Source organism: Lagenorhynchus albirostris, chromosome 9 (genome assembly GCF_949774975.1).
Source record: "Lagenorhynchus albirostris chromosome 9, mLagAlb1.1, whole genome shotgun sequence".
Taxonomy (NCBI): domain Eukaryota; kingdom Metazoa; phylum Chordata; class Mammalia; order Artiodactyla; family Delphinidae; genus Lagenorhynchus; species Lagenorhynchus albirostris.
In genome coordinates this window covers 38,535,854-38,551,976 of record NC_083103.1, presented here as the reverse complement: position 1 = coordinate 38,551,976, position 16,123 = coordinate 38,535,854, and the positions used below count along the sequence as shown (strand labels likewise).

Sequence of the window (16,123 nt, the reverse complement as noted above, 5' to 3'; positions counted from 1 at the left end):
CGTCCGGAGCCTGTGCTCCGCGGCGAGAGAGGCCACAATGGTGAGAGGCCCGCGTACCACAAAAACAAACAAACAAACAAAAAAACAGAAAACAACAAATGTTGGCAAGGATGTGGAGACACTGGAACCCTTGGGCACTGTTGGCACTGTTGGTAGCCTCTGTGTAAAACGATGTGGTGGTTTCTCAAACAATTAAAAATAGAATTACCATATGACCCAGCAATTCTACTTCTGGGTCTATACCCAAAAGAATTGAAAGCAGGTATCAAAGAGATATTCTTACACCCATGTTCATAGCAGCATTATTCACAATAGCTAAAACATGGAAGCAATCCAAGTATAAACCAACAGATGAATGGAAAAGCAAACAAACTGAGGTATACAGTGGAATATTATTCAGCCTTAAAAATAAAGAAAATTTTACAATATGCTACAATATGGATGAAACTTGAGGACATTATAAGTGTATAAGACTGTCACAAAATGACAAATATTATATGATTCCACTTATATGAGGTACTTAAGAGTATTCAAAATCATAAAGACAGAAAGTAGAATGGTGGTTGCCAGGGGCCAGGGGGAGGGGAGAATGGAGAGTTACTACTTAATGGGTGGAGAGTTACTACTTAATGGGTATAGAGTTTCAGTTTTACAAGATGAAAAGTTATGGGGATGGTTGGTGGTGATGGTTGCACAACAATGTGAATATATTTAATACCACTGAACTGTACACCTTAAAATGGTTAATCTGGTAATTTTGTTATATGTATTTTACCACACAAAAATATGTCTAGCAATTACTGAGCATTTCTTACATGTAAGGTTCTGCTGTAAGAAATTTAGTCATGTATGTATGTGTGTGTGTGTGTGTATATATATATGTATGTATATATTATTTATTTCTCACAAAGCTCTAGTAGGTGGGTAACATTACTATTATCCCCATTTTACAGATTAAAAAATGAGGCACAGAGAAGTTAATGAGGCACATGAGGTCACATGACTAATATAATCAGAGTTAGGATTTCAACCCAGGCAACCTAACTTATTCACTATGCCATTCTAGTACCTCACAACAAAGTCTCCTGAAAAAAAAACCTTTAAAACACGAGAGAAAAACAGCATTGTGACCTTTGCAGGAGCAATGCTATAAAAAAATTCGTATTTTTGTTGACCTAGTAACCATCTTTCCTTCTTTAACTCTGTCTGTTTTTCATGTTCCACTTATTAATAGATTTTGAATCTCCTTAGTGGCATTTCTAGATGCTTTTTTTTTAAAATCAAAAAAGTATTTTTTACAGTGCCTTTCATGTATTAGGTCCTTCCTTTCAAGCAAGTTATAAGTTTCAATTGATGGTGACAGAAATAGATTATAATAACTAATTATCTAGTCATACATCAAGGTAATAATAGAATCTGGAAAATTAACACAAATGTTCTGCTCACAAAGTAAAAAACAGCTGGGCTGCCAATGATTTCATCTTTACATTAACATTAGCATTTTTTTGTTTTTTTCCACTCTTTCTGGAACCAAAAACAATTTTTTTAAAAATTTCACACCTATTCCCTCAACTCTTGCTCCTGATCCCTTCCTCAAACTCCAAACAACTTAAGCATCAAATCATCTCTTTCCTCCACTGATCTTGCACAAACTTTTATGCAGCACTCCCGGCTTTCTATTACATACTGCAGTTATATGCACATACATTTTGTCTCCCCCTTCTAACCCGAGTTCTTTAAGGATGAGGTCTGTGAATGGTTAATATTTGTAGCCCACACATTTTGTCCTCAAATTTTTTTTTAATTTTTTTAAATAAGAGCCTTTCTTTTTTTTTAATATTTAAACATTTATTTAATATTTATTTAAGACCCCGCTTTGCCGGGTCTTAGTTGTGGCATGCAGGATGCTCATTATAGCACACGGGATCTTTTAGTTGCAGCATGTGGGCTTCTTAGTTGTGGCATGCGGACTTCTTAGTTGCGGCATACAAACTATTAGTTGCGGCATGTATTCAGGATCTAGTTCCCCAACCAGGGCCCCCTGCATTGAAAGTGCAGAATCTTACCCACTGGACCACCAGGGAAGTCCCCTCAAATATTTTTCAATGAATGAAAGAGGCAAATGATAATAAGAAAAAATCACTAATGTCATTATCCAATATATGAAACAAAGAGGTTTGTGGGGGAAGATACTGAGTTCTCTAGTAAATATTTTGGGTTTGGAAATCCATGGAGATGTTTGGTCATCATCTAGAAATACTCTATTACAAAATTCTATTCCAGAGCTAAAGACAAAGAACTGGGAATCATCCAATTTCTGCACTTTTCTACAGGGAAATTTCTCTCTGCTAATTGTTGTCAGCATCTATATGGATCACTGACAGAGCAATATCCCAACCAAACGGACTTTGGGTCCAAGTTCCATCAAAAGGAAAGTCTCTTCAGGAGGCTGAGGAATACCTAAGGGACTGCACCTACTGGACATCAAGCTGGGACATCTCTTTATACACGTATGAATGGAGAGAGAGAGATTTATTATAAGAAATTGGCTCATGTGATTATAAAGGATGCCAAGTCTCAAGACCTGCAGTCAGCAAACAGGAGACCCAAGAGAGCTGATGTTATAGTTCTAAGTCTGAGTATGGCAGGCTCAAGACCCAGGAAAAGCCAATGTTTCAGTTTGAGTCCAAAGTCAGGGAAAAAACCCCAATGTTCCAACTCAAAGGCAGTCAAGTTGAAGGAATTCCCCTTTTTTGGTGGTAGGGTCAGCCTTTTTGTTCTATTCAAGCCTTCAACTGTTAGGGTGAGGCCCACCACTTTAGGGAGAGCAATCTGCCTTTACTCAGTCTACAAATTCAAATATTAATTTCATCCAGAAGCATCATTACAGACATACCCAGAATAATGTTTGACCAAATGTCAGAGCACCCCATAGCCCAGTCAAACTGACACATAAAATTAATCATCACTGCATCTCAACCATAGACAGCCAAGGAGTCTAGATCAGTAGCTTTCAAACTCTATCTCAGAGCCTCAAGAATAAAGCACTGACCGAGAGAGAACAGATATATTAAAAACAACCAAAAACAAAACCTTGGGGGAGTGCCTATATTTAGAAACTAGACAAGGAAAACGATTCAAAGGTTACAGGAGGAAAACTAGGAAGTAGATTTAACTACGGCAATACAAGAGAAGTTTCAAGAAAGGAACGTGGTCAATTGTTGCAAATGAAGCAATAAGGATGGACAGTGAGTATGGTCACTAGATTGGCAATTAGTATTCATACTACCAGAAACAAGTTTCTGCAATATAGTAGGAACAAGAGAGGATGTTGAGGGACTGGAAAAGCAGTAAGTACAAATTCCACTTTGAAGAATAATCGTAAAAATACTTTGGGGAGACAGGAACAAGAAAAGAGGTGAAAGAGTTAAGTTTGAGAAAAGAGAAGGAATATCTCTTCCCTGCAAACCAGAAAGAAGAGGCAAATAAATCTGAGGTGGGCAAGTGCATACAAAGAATAACCATAACTTCACTATTTAAAAAAAAAAAAAAAAGGTAACTGGAAGTCCTAGCCAGAGCAATCGGACAAGAAAAAGAAGAGGAATCCAAATTGGAAAGGAAGAAGTAAAATTGTCACTGTTTGCATATGACATATGATACAGAGAAAATCCTAAAGATGCCACCAAAAAACTGTTAGACCTAATAAATGAATTCAGTAGGATACAAAATTAATATATAGAAATTGTTGTATTTCTATACACTAACAAGAACTGGCAGAAGGAGAAATTAAGAAAACAATCCCATTTACAGTTGTGTCAAAAATATTATAATAAAATACCTAGGAATAAATCTAACCAATACAGGTAAAAGAACTGTACTCGGGAAACTATAAGATACCGATGAAAGAAAGTGAAGATGACACAAGTGGAAATATATACTGTATTCATGGATTGGAAGAATTAATATTGTTAAAATGGCCATAATACCCAAAGCAATCTACAGATTCAATACAATCCTTAACAAAATACCAATGGCAGGACTTCCCTGGCAGTCCAGTGGTTAAGACTCTGCGCTTCCACTGCAGGTGGCACAGATTCGATCCCTGCTCAGGGAACTAAGATCCCGCATGCTGTGCAGCACAGTCAAAAAAAAAAAAAAAAAACACCAAAGGCATTCTTTACAGAACTAGAACAAACAATTCTAAAATGTGTGTGGAAACACAAAAGACCCCCCCAATAGTCAAAACAATCCTGAGAAAGAAGAACAAAACTGGAGGTATCATGCTCCCTGATTTCAAACTACCCTACAAAGCTACAGTAATCAAAACAGTATGGTACCAGCACAAAACCAGAAACATCAATTAATGGACCAGAACAGACAGCCCAGAAATAAACCCACACTTACGTGGTGAATTAACCTATGACAAAGGAGGCAAGAATATATAATGGGGAAAAGGATTGCCTCTTCAATAAATGGTGCTGGGAAAACTGGACAGCTACATGAAAAAGGATCAAACTGGACTTTCTCTCACCATATACACAATTAAATTCAAAATAAATTAAAGACTTAAATGTAAGACCTGAAACCATAAAACTTTTGGAACAAATCAGGCAGTATGCTCTTTGACATCAATCTTAGCAATATTTTTTTGAATATGTCTCCTTAGGCAAGGGAAACAAAAGCAAAACTAAATACATGGTACTACACCAAACTAAAAAGCTTTTGTACAGCAAAGCAAACATCAACAAAATGAGCAGGTGGTCTACTGAACCGGAGAAGATATTTGTAAAGGATACAGCTGATAAGGGGTTAATATTCAAAATATACAAAGAACTCATACAACTCAATATCAAAAAAACAATTTGATTTAAAAAATGGCATATTTCAAAAGAAGGTATAGTGGCCAACAGACACATGAAAAGATGCTTAACATCACTAACCTGCAGGGAAATGCAAATCAAAACCACAATGAAGTATCACCTCACACCTGTCAGAATGGCTATTGTCAAAGAGACAACAAATAAAAAGTGCTGGTGAGGATGTGGAGAAAAGGGTACCCTAGTGCACTGCTGGCAGGATGTAAATTGATACAGCCACTATGGAAAACAGTATTTTTTTCCGCAAAAAATTAAAAATAGAACTACCATATGATCCAGCAATTCCACTTTTGGGTATTTTTGTGAAGAAAACAGAAACAGTAATTTGACAAGATACATGCACCTCTATGTTCACTGCAGCATTATTTACAACAGCCAAGATATGGAAGCAACCTAAGTGTCTACTGACAGATGAATGGATAAAGATGTGGTATATACATACAATGGAATATTACTCAACCATTAAAAAAAGAAAAGAAATCTCACCATTTGGGACAACATGGATGGACCTAGAGGTTATTATACTAACTGAAATAAGTCAGACAGAGAAATACCGTATGATTTCATTTATATGTGAAACCTAAGAAGCAATACAAATGAATAAATATAACAAAACAGAAACAGGTTCACAGATATAAAGAACAGAGGGGAGGGACTTCCCTGGTAGTCCAGTGGGTAAGACTCCATGCTCCCAGTGCAGGGGGCCCAGGTTCGATCCCTGGTCAGGGAACTAGATCCTGCATGCATGCTGCAACTAACACTTCGTATGCCACAACTAAGAAGTCCACATGCCACAACTAAGTCCCAGCACAGCCTAAATAAATATATCTTTTTTTAAAAAAAAGAAGAAGAAAAAGAACAGAGGGGAGGTCAGGGGCGGGGGTTGGGAGTGGGGGAATGAAACAGGTGAAGGAAATTAAGTGGTACAAACTTCCAATTACTAAATAAATGAGTCAGGAGGATAAATGTAAAGCATGAGGAATACTGTCAATAATATTGTAATAACTTTGCATACTGACAAATGGTAACTAAACGTATCATGGTGATCATTTTGTAATGTACAGAAATGCCAAGTCACTAAATTATGTTGTGCACCTGGAACTAACAGTGTTGTAGGTCAATTATAATTCAATTTTTTAAGAAGGTAGTGAGGTCAAGGAGAGGTGGAAAGGGTAAATTAAGGGTTTAAGGAAGTGATGCAGGTTTGCAATAATTCACAAAAACTTATCAGTGCATACTCTATAAAGCAGTTATAAGAATATGGGAGGGCCTTCCCTGGTGGCGCGGTGGTTGAGAATCTGCCTGCTAATGCAGGGGACACGGGTTCGAGCCCTGGTCTGGGAGGATCCTCCCACATGCTGCAGAGAATTTAGGCCCGTGAGCCACAACTACTGAGCCCTGCGCGTCTGGAGCTTGTGCTCCGCAACTAGAGAGGCTGCGACAGAGAGAGGCCCGCGCACCGCGATGAAGAGTGGCCCCCGCTTGCCGCAACTAGAGAAAGCCCTCGCACAGAAATGAAGACCCAACCCAGCCAAAAATTAATTAATTAAAAAAAAAAATGAAACCATGTCCAAAAAAAAAAAAAGAATATGGGAAAGCTTTACACCTAAACAACTCCCAGGTTCATGCCATCTTACCCCAGAAATTAGATGGAACACCAAGTTTTCAATAAATGTATTTTAAGCATTAAATATAAACATATCAGCTGCTTTTCAGAACAAAGTTGGTTACTTCGTTACCAAAATTTTATAGAGACTTCAGTAATCTACTCAACTAATGTACTATATTCAGCTAGACAATGAAAAACCACATTTTATTCAACTTTACCTCTTCTTTAAAATTAACGTTAGACATTGTGCTAATGGGGATATACATGTTTATAGTGTTAATATAATCAACTTTTAGAAAAAGTCAATAGCCACAGAACTTTGCAAAACCATTTCTATGAAAATAATTTCATTCACTACTAAAATCTTTGGGATCTATTCAAAGTAGCTAAATTATAGCTATTAACTAAAAGTATGATTTAAACTTAAATTGCCAGAAGACAGTTTTTTTTTGTTTTGTTTTTTTTTCCGGTACGCGGGCCTCTCACTGTTGTGGCCTCTCCCATTGCGGAGCACAGGCTCCGGACGCGCAGGCTCAGCGGCCATGGCTCACGGGCCTAGCCGCTCCGCGGCATGTGGGATCTTCCCGGACCGGGGCACGAACCCGTGTCCCCTGCATCGGCAGGCGGACTCTCAACCACTGCGCCACCAGGGAAGCCCAGAAGACAGTTTTAAGTACTATGCCTTTTCCTGGTTTTGAAAACAAAAATTTGAACTAAAGTATTTAGATTATTATGGACAAAAGACACTAGAAGGAAATAGGAAGTAAGACTGCTGAGTGAGAAGAAAAATACCCTTCAGAGTTTTTACCACAAAGCATAAAATTCTTACAGGAAATGAACACTTAAGTATGTAAAGTAATTATAAAGAATAGGCATTGCAATCTTATTTCCCAACAAAAAATATGAACCTCAGGGAAAAGTTTTTAAATAGAGATGAATGGTGTGTGAAAAATTAAAAGTTCCACGCCAATGTTTGTGTCACAGACTTCTTAAATCAGCCTATTATTAGTGTTCTGTTTACCTCCCCCTTTTGGTCTAAATCAAACCAAACTTTATCTTCTTGTACACAAACAAAATGATGAAATTTTAGTGTTAATAAAAGGGCTTAGAACTTTTCTTTGAAAATAAAAATCCTTTTATAGCATTTGTAACAAGTGCACACTAAACCTCTGATTAAAGACCTCCAATAACTATGCATTGACCACCTGAGAGGAACCATTACCAAATGGCTATTTATAAGTTCCTTTATTGACATTTAACTGTATATCTGCCTCTTTGAGTTTTATTCCCCATTGGTCCTTGTTCTACTTTTGGGGACAATGAATTTTAAAACTAAGTTACTAAACTGAATTTCTCAATTCATAGAGAAAAATATAAACAACTAGGACTTGCGTAATTTTAAGCTTTCTATGAAAGGTTATTTTAACTTTTACACCTGCTACCACTTGTCTATTAAAATCTAGCACAGGGCTTCCCTGGTGGCGCAGTGGTTGAGAGTCCGCATGCCGATGCAGGGGGCACGGGTTCGAGCCATGGTCCGGGAAGATCCCACATGCCACGGAGCAACTAAGCCCATGTGCCACAACTACTGAGCCTGCACTCTAGAGCCCGCGAGCCACAACTACTGAGCCTGCGTGCCTAGAGCCCGTGCTCTGCAACAAAAGAAACCACCGCAATGAGAAGCCTGCGCACCACAAGGAAAAGTAGCCCCCGCTAGCCGCAACCAGAGAAAGCCCGCGCACAGCAGCGAAGACCCAACGCAGCTAAAAATAAATAAATAAATTTATTAAAAAATAAAAAAAATAAAAGAGCAGAGTATAACAGAATGATCAACAACTACATACCTCCTCAGCCATGCCACAGTTAAACTCCTTTAAGGAGCCTAAGCCACCTCAATTCAGACACTGTGCCATTTAGTAAAGCTACTCATGTACACTGTAGTAATCTAGCTCCCGTCTCTGATTGATCAGCTGATCAAGTCATGTTATTTTTGCTTACCTGGCTTTGACTCATGTCTCTCGCAACCAATTTGATTACTCCTTGATCCTTCCCCCTGTACTTTAAACAAAATCTAAGAACATGTTTCTGCTAAAACTTGCCTAGAAGCCTAATTCCTAGAGTTTGAACAAGCAGTAATTCTCTGCAACTCCCACGTGATCTGATTTCCCAGATCTTGTTAGGGGAATTCTTTTCTTATCTTTAGGAAACTACCTATCTTCATCAGTCCTGCAAGATGATTTCTGAAAGTACCCCAAATAGGGAAAATATCAAGATGATACTGTGACAAATATTAAAAATGAGTAGGAAAAGATGTATGCAGGGAGACAATGAAAGGGATATAAATGAGTATCACAGCCCTGCCCCCACCAAAGGAAGGGGTGGAGAAAACATCGGTTGAACCAGAAGTGACCAGTCTAAACTATAGAGGGCAACAGGGAAAGGAAGCAAGTGTTTTGCAGCAAAAGCACTGGCAATCTATGCCACAGGTTTTAAGTTACAAAGAAACTGAAGAAGAAAATATTAATTGGAGATAAGTCACCCTCTGGATCTAAGTTTCTTCATTCATGAAATAAAGTTGGTTAGACTAGATAACTGTGGTTATCATCTTAAATATCTCTAAAATACGAGTTCATTTAACTAATTACAATACCATTATTACATGAAAAAATTAATAATTCCTTAACTTCTTCACATTTCAGTTTCTTCAACTGTGAAATAGGTATGGGTCACTCTGATCTCATAGGATTCTTAGGAACTCTCTATTGTCTCAGTGATTATTAAAAAAAAGAGTTCAGTTTGAACATTTACAGCACAGATAAAAAGCATGTAGCTCTTAGGTTCTGAGTCCAGTCTTGGATCATTGATAGCAAGTAATTCTGGTAGACCCAGAAACCTCAACTAGTTTAAGATGATAACCAGAGTTCACCTGGAATGGTAATTTCAGCTCATCTGGAATAATCTATTTCCCTTAGTGAATAAATGAATTTCCACTGCTGGGAAAGTTAGAATTAGAGATCCAGAGATAATGAAATAAACCAAAGTCATTTATAAATATTTTATTAAATTCAAGATAACCTATGTATTGTGGCTACAATGCATATATTGTAGAGGTGCAAATGCATACCCATGAAGGTGTGATGCAAGGAGCAGGAGTATTATTTGAAAGTGACCTGGATGCTCACTCTGGGTTGCCTGGACAATCAGGGGCTCTGCCTTCTACCAGTGGGAGGGCTGAGCCTAAACTCAGCTCCCTTTAGGACCAGGGGCTTCTTTTTCCCTGATAGCAGAGACTGCAACTTTCCCTAGCTCCTGAGATCTCCAGTTACTGGCAGCTGCCCTTCCCAAACTACTTCTGATACCCCTAATCCAGACTACACGGTGTCAAACACCATGCCTTCATGCTAAATCCATAAAAAGGAGATCCACAGTTAGAGAGGGATCTCTCTATTGGAACACTGACCCAAATGTGAATCCGGCAGTAACCTGGCCTGAGCAAGATGGGAGGATCAGGGGGACCAGTGTCTTCCTTTAAAAAAAAAAAAAAAATGAGGTAAAGTTCATAGAACATAAAAACTGCCATATTAACCATTTAAAAATGTACAATTTGTTGGCTCACAGTACATTCATAATGGTATGTGACCATCACCACTATGGTAAGAACACTGAAATGTTCTAATTCCAGAACACTTTCATCACCCCCCCCAAAAAGATCCCTGTACCCATTAAGCAACCATTCCCCATTCCCTCTTTCCTCCAACCCCCCCAACAAACACTAATCTGCTTTCTTTCTCTATGGATTTGCCTTTTCTGGACATATCATATAAATTGAATCATACATGTTTTTTTGTGTCTGGCTTCTTTCACTTACAATGTTTTCAAGGTTCATCCATGTTGCAGCATATATCAGGGCTTCATTCCTTTGTATGGGTGAATAATATTCCATTGTACAGACATACCGCTTTTGCTTTTACCCATTCATCAGCTGATGGACATTTTGGGTTGTTTCACTTTTTGGCTATTATGAATAAAGCTATGAACAACCCAATTTTTAAAATGGGCAAATGACAAATAGACATTTCTTCGAAAAAGATACAGAAGTGGCCAATAATCATATGAAAAGATACGCAACACTACTAGTCAACAGAGAAATCAAAATCAAAATCACAATGAGATATCACTTCACATCCATCAGGATGGCTATAATCCAAAAAACTGTCAAATAACAAGTGTTGGCAAGCATGTGAAGAAATGGAACTCTCATACATTGCTGGGGGGAATGTAAAATGATGCAGCCACTATGGAAAAGAGTTTGCTGGTTCCTCAAAAAGCTAAGCACAGAATAACCAGCAGCTCCACTACTAGGTATAAGCCCCCCGCCCACACTTCCTGATTTGGCTTAAAGTTTTCCCTTCTCCTTTCAAATACTTTAGGAAATGACTGTTATTTGTAAATACAAAGACAAAAATCATGACAAGATGACATAGAATATTAAGAGTAAATAATATGACATTAGAATAAATATTTATGATTCCAATTTAAGCTGTGAAATTAACCTGTGACTTTTAAATTGAAAGGTGTTAAGAAATTCTGTTACTAAATTTGTAAACAGTACTGAAAAGCTTAAGAGACCTTAATAACAGGTATTTCTTAGTGGGGAGCGGTAGTCAAAATACATTTGGAAAACACTGCACTGGTTAAGATTTTTCTGGGTTCTGATTGTGTTATCCAAAGAAATCCTCATCCTTTTTTCTTAACCTTCTTAATATCTGCTTTTTTCTCCCAAGACATCTAAAATGGTTTTTAAGAATCAACAATTCAACATAAACCCATCCAAATCATGCAAAATTTGCTTATCCTCCCCTAAATGCTAGTTGAATCTCAGTGCCTAAACAGTAGCCAAATGCTGATCTAATTAGCTGAATGATATGATTCACATTAAGGTAAGAATGAGGCTTAAACATTCCTAGAATCCACAGATACCATAAGAGCAAAATACAAATCTTCAGTGGTATACTATCTATGGAAAGGAAAAGTCTAAACCCTGTTGCCTCTCTTCTAAGAGAAGACATCCTGTCCCAGGCACCCTTAACTAATTTTTCCAGACAGTAAGACTATATGAACTCAGCAACTATGCTATATAGACTACAGTTCTTTTCTTCACTTATATCAATACAGGTGTTTAAAGAGAGTCCTTTAAATGGCTTTTCTCCCATCTCTCTGGGGCCTTCCTTCCTTCCTTCCTTCCTTCCTCCCTCCCTCACTTCCTTCCTTCCCTCCTCCCTCCCTCCCTTTCTTCTACTCATTCATTCATTCATGGTTAAAAACAACAAAACAATATACATGAGAATTTCTATAATGGGGTTAAAAACCAAAATTCCTTATTTACCCTGAAAAATAAAGGCAATAAGGAAAAGAAAGTAGGACCACATATAATGAATGGACAAGGAGAGACAGATAAAAATTATTTTTAATGCCTATGAGTGAAAGCCAGATCCTTGATTATAGGTTTTCAAAATCCACAATCCTAGAAAAGATAATATTAATAGTAAGCAATTTTTCAATCTGCCTGGGACTTCCCTGGTGGCGCAGTGGTTAAGAATCTGCAGGGGACACGGGTTCAATTCCAGGTCTGGGAAGATCCCACATGCCGCAGAGCAACTATGCCCACAAGACACAACTACTGAACCCTCGTGCCGCAACTACTGAAGCCCGCACGCCCTAGAGCCTGCGCACCACAACTACTTAGCCCATGAGCCGCAACTACCGAAGCCCATGCACTCTAGGGCCCACATGCCACAACTACTGAGCCCACACATTGCAACTACTGAAGCCTGCGTGCCTAGAGCCCATGCTCTGCAACAAGAGAAGCCATCACAATGAGAAGCCTGTGCACTGTGACAAAGAGTAGTCCCTGCTCACCGCAACTAGAGAAAGCCCACATGCAGCAACAAAGACCCACCACAGCCAAAATTTTTTTTTTAATTTTTAATTTAAAAAAATTTTTTTCAATTTGCCTAAACACATTTAATCCTTTTCCACACAATCTAACATTCACAGTATACTTAAGAAAACAAGATTCAACATAAAAAATATTTCTTTTACCAAATAAATTATGTACACAAATATGAATTCACTGTTACACTAAGTTTGAGAAGTGAGTAAGAAAAGACTATACCTGAGATATTTGGCCCTGGACTTTTGTAGGCTGAGTTGTTCGAATATTTAAAGACTGGCTTCTTGTTACTGTTGCCCCAGAAAGAGATTTTCCATTCACCTTTCTTTCAAGGTGACAACTTGCTGGTGATCTCTCTTCAAGAAGAACAGCATCCCAAGGATCGTCTGCTAGCAAACCTGGTACATTTTTCTCTTCTTCATGGTCCAATACCTCTACACTGTCCACCTTAGGCTTACTTAGAGGATCCAAGTCTAACCAGTCAAACTTACTGATATCTTCAGACTTTGGAGACACCTGTAGATTGCTGATAGTAGCTTTTGAATTTGTTATCTCCAAATCAGTCCTTGCTTTTCCATTTTTTAAAAATTCTGATGTACTAGCTATTTTGTCAAACAGCTTTGCCATGTCAGGACTGACTACTGGACGATAGATAGGTAAGCTTCCTTGTGGATGAAAGGGTGTGGTGGGTGTCAAAGGATATGAAAAATATGGAGACTGCCCTGGAAGTCTTAAATATATAGGTTCTGTGGATGGAAAAGTAGGCATTCTTGGATTGAAGCCATTTTGGAATACAGTCTGTTTACTACTGTAAGTTGACTGGTAAACAGAAGGTAAAGAGTAACTGGAAGGCCCAGATAATCCAGGTGGCCACTGTCCTCTCTGAATAGCAGGTCTAAGATACAGCTGTGCTGAAAATGAAGGGCTCAGAACAGGAGTAACTGGCAATACAGGTGTTCTTCTAGTCTCGAAACTGTCATCCAGCAATAGTTTCTCAAGTTCAGCTTGGGTAAGCTTTTCTACATCAATATCTACTGCTCTTTTTTGGGTATCTGATTCAGGAAACACCATGAGATCATAATCCTGTTTGCTATAAACTTGTGCTTTTTGTCTGGTGCTGCTTGACCACTCATAGCCTCTCTGGTTATCGGTCACCCGTCTATCCTTTTGCAGTTTTGCTAAAGCCTCTGCTTCCATCTGTAATGCTTCTTCTTTGCCCACATCTTTTGTTCTTGTTGGTTCCAGATGTGAAGATGAACACTGCTTAAACCCATTGTTGTTGGATATCTGAGCCATGTCCACTTAAAAGACCAAACCTTCTCCAATCTATTTTTTTTCTTGTAGCTTCCAAAATAGCAAGACCTGCACGTAAAAATAAATATAACACTCGATTAGATTTTTAAAACACGAATTTGTTTTGTTTGTAATCTACCACATATGATTTAGGATTTAATGCCACTTACAAACATACCACGAAATGAAATGAAATAGGGAAAATCTTGGTGAAGGAACACTTTTAAAACACCTTATACACTGTTGGGTTAAGAGACATGTTTAGACATACATGACTTTATCCCATTCCCTGACCTAACAGGAAAGCTAACACAGTAAATGAACTCAAGAAGCTGTCACTTCAGTTGTCACACTGGCTGCCATTAACCAGTTGCACTTCTGGCAGAATTCTCAGCATAAAATGGCTTAAGTGCTAGTCACAAATTTTCAAGAGTTCAGACACAGTTTACTGTTATGCAAATAGCAAGTCAAAATGGTTTCAATCTTTTACTATTTGTAAAATTGCTCAAAAGCCAATTAGCAATAAAAGTATTCAACACCTAGTAAATAAAATCAAGTAACTATTATTTTATCAAATCATCGTATAAAAAATTTAGGGCTTATAATATTCTAGAAATTTTAAAAATGTATACTGTAACATAGATTAGAATAATATGGTAAGTGTTAAGGCTATAAGAAACTGTAATACTGCACTCAAAGGTTAAATTATGGCTGAATCTGTCACATAGTTCTGATCACACTTCTATTCTAATTATCTGCAGTTAAATCAATAGTTATGATACTAAAATTTCTCCTTTTCCAATTGCTAAAGTATCTATTCATAAACTAGAAGATAGTTTAGTAAACTTTCTCATGATCAGTTAATAAACATTTATAGTCCTCTATTTAAAATAAACACTTAATTCAGATCAAGACTACCCTATGAAGCAAAATGACCAATTAAAGGGTTAGTTATCTACTGTGCAACAGAGGGCATATTTCCTGCTTCTAATCAATATGATACAGGGATTAAATGTGGGTTCTGGAGTCATATCACCTTTATTTATGATGCTGTAAGGCCTTGGGCAAGTGATAACTTTTCCATATGCCTAGTTTCCTAACTTTTAAAATACGAGAAAGTATCTATTTCCCAAATTACAAAGGATTAAAAATGAAACAATGCAACTAAAAGTGTCTATCATTGGCCTTAAGCATAAGCATTAAATAAATGGCATCTACTGTTAATCTGATCTGATTTGAGATACACCTAGTTTGAATATAAAGCAAGAGTGCTCCTGTTTACATCCTTTTTCTAGTACAGTGCTTATCTACAATATGTGCTCAATAAATGCTTAATGAAAGTATGTAGGGAAATTCCAAAGTGAATTCAAATTAATGTAACACAAATGAAAATCCTAAGTGTTGAGGTATACTAAATGAAAAAGTTATCAGTGATGACATGAAGAAAGGCAGTCAAGAAAGACATCATCTGCAATTCTTTTATACAACTACAGTTGAGTTTCTGAGGCATTTCACTGAAAAGCTATTCCAAATTTTTCCCTTCCCTGGCAGGCTGCAAAACTAGGTATGATGTACACTTCAAGTCTGTACACATCACTGTATATAAATGTTTTGTGAAAAGAAAAAACTGAATACTGACTTGCTAAATATGCATGAAGTACTTAGAGAAAAGTACTAACATCTACAATTTATTTTGAAATGCATCAAAAATAAGATAAATTGATAGAGAGATGATACATGGATAAATAATGATAAAGCAAGTATAGGAAAATGTTAATAGTAGAATCTAGGTGGTAGATATGTGGGTATTCACTTTGAAATTCTTTCAGCTTGGCCTCATGACTGAAAGTTTTCACAATAAAATGTTGGGTGGGGGGGAATGGGTACAAATTCTTCCCATTCCCGTATATACAGCCGCTCTGCAATGCAACTTTGTTGTTCCTCCCATAAAGAGGTGGGGTCTATTTCTCTACTTGATCTCAGTCGGCCTTGTGACTTGCTTTGACCAACAGAATGTGACAGAATTGACGTTGTGAGAGTTCTAAGCCTATCATAAGAAGCCCAACTGCTTCAGCTCTTCCTTACCTGAGTGCAGCCACTGCCATGTAAATGCTCACATAGGATGAGAGAGCACAAAGAGAAAGAGATCCAGCCAACAGCCAGCATCAACCACCAAGCATGTGAGTGCAGACACCATCTTAGACCATCTGTCCACAGTTGAGATGACCACAGCCACCTGAGTGACCCAAGGCAAGACCAGCAGAAGAAACCACCCAGCTTGAGTTCAAGTCAAACTGCTAACCCACAAAATCATTTTGGAATGGAATAGATACCTGATACACCTTTTCTTCTTACTTTTAGAAAACAAAACTGAAGCCACTTACATATTTA

General features: G+C 37.7%; 1 protein-coding gene across 4 annotated transcripts in view; it reads right to left on the bottom strand.

The window, feature by feature from the left end:
* The window catches only part of PIK3C2A (phosphatidylinositol-4-phosphate 3-kinase catalytic subunit type 2 alpha), a 75,488-nt gene extending 61,753 nt beyond the window's left edge, over positions 1 to 13,735 (bottom strand). For all 4 annotated transcript variants that reach the window (XM_060159591.1, XM_060159593.1, XM_060159594.1 and 1 more), the window contains exon 1: positions 12,662 to 13,735. In XM_060159591.1, the coding sequence (XP_060015574.1) occupies positions 12,662 to 13,735 (1,074 nt within the window). The remainder of the gene's footprint in view (positions 1 to 12,661) is intronic.
* Between the last annotated feature and the right edge of the window lie 2,388 nt (positions 13,736 to 16,123).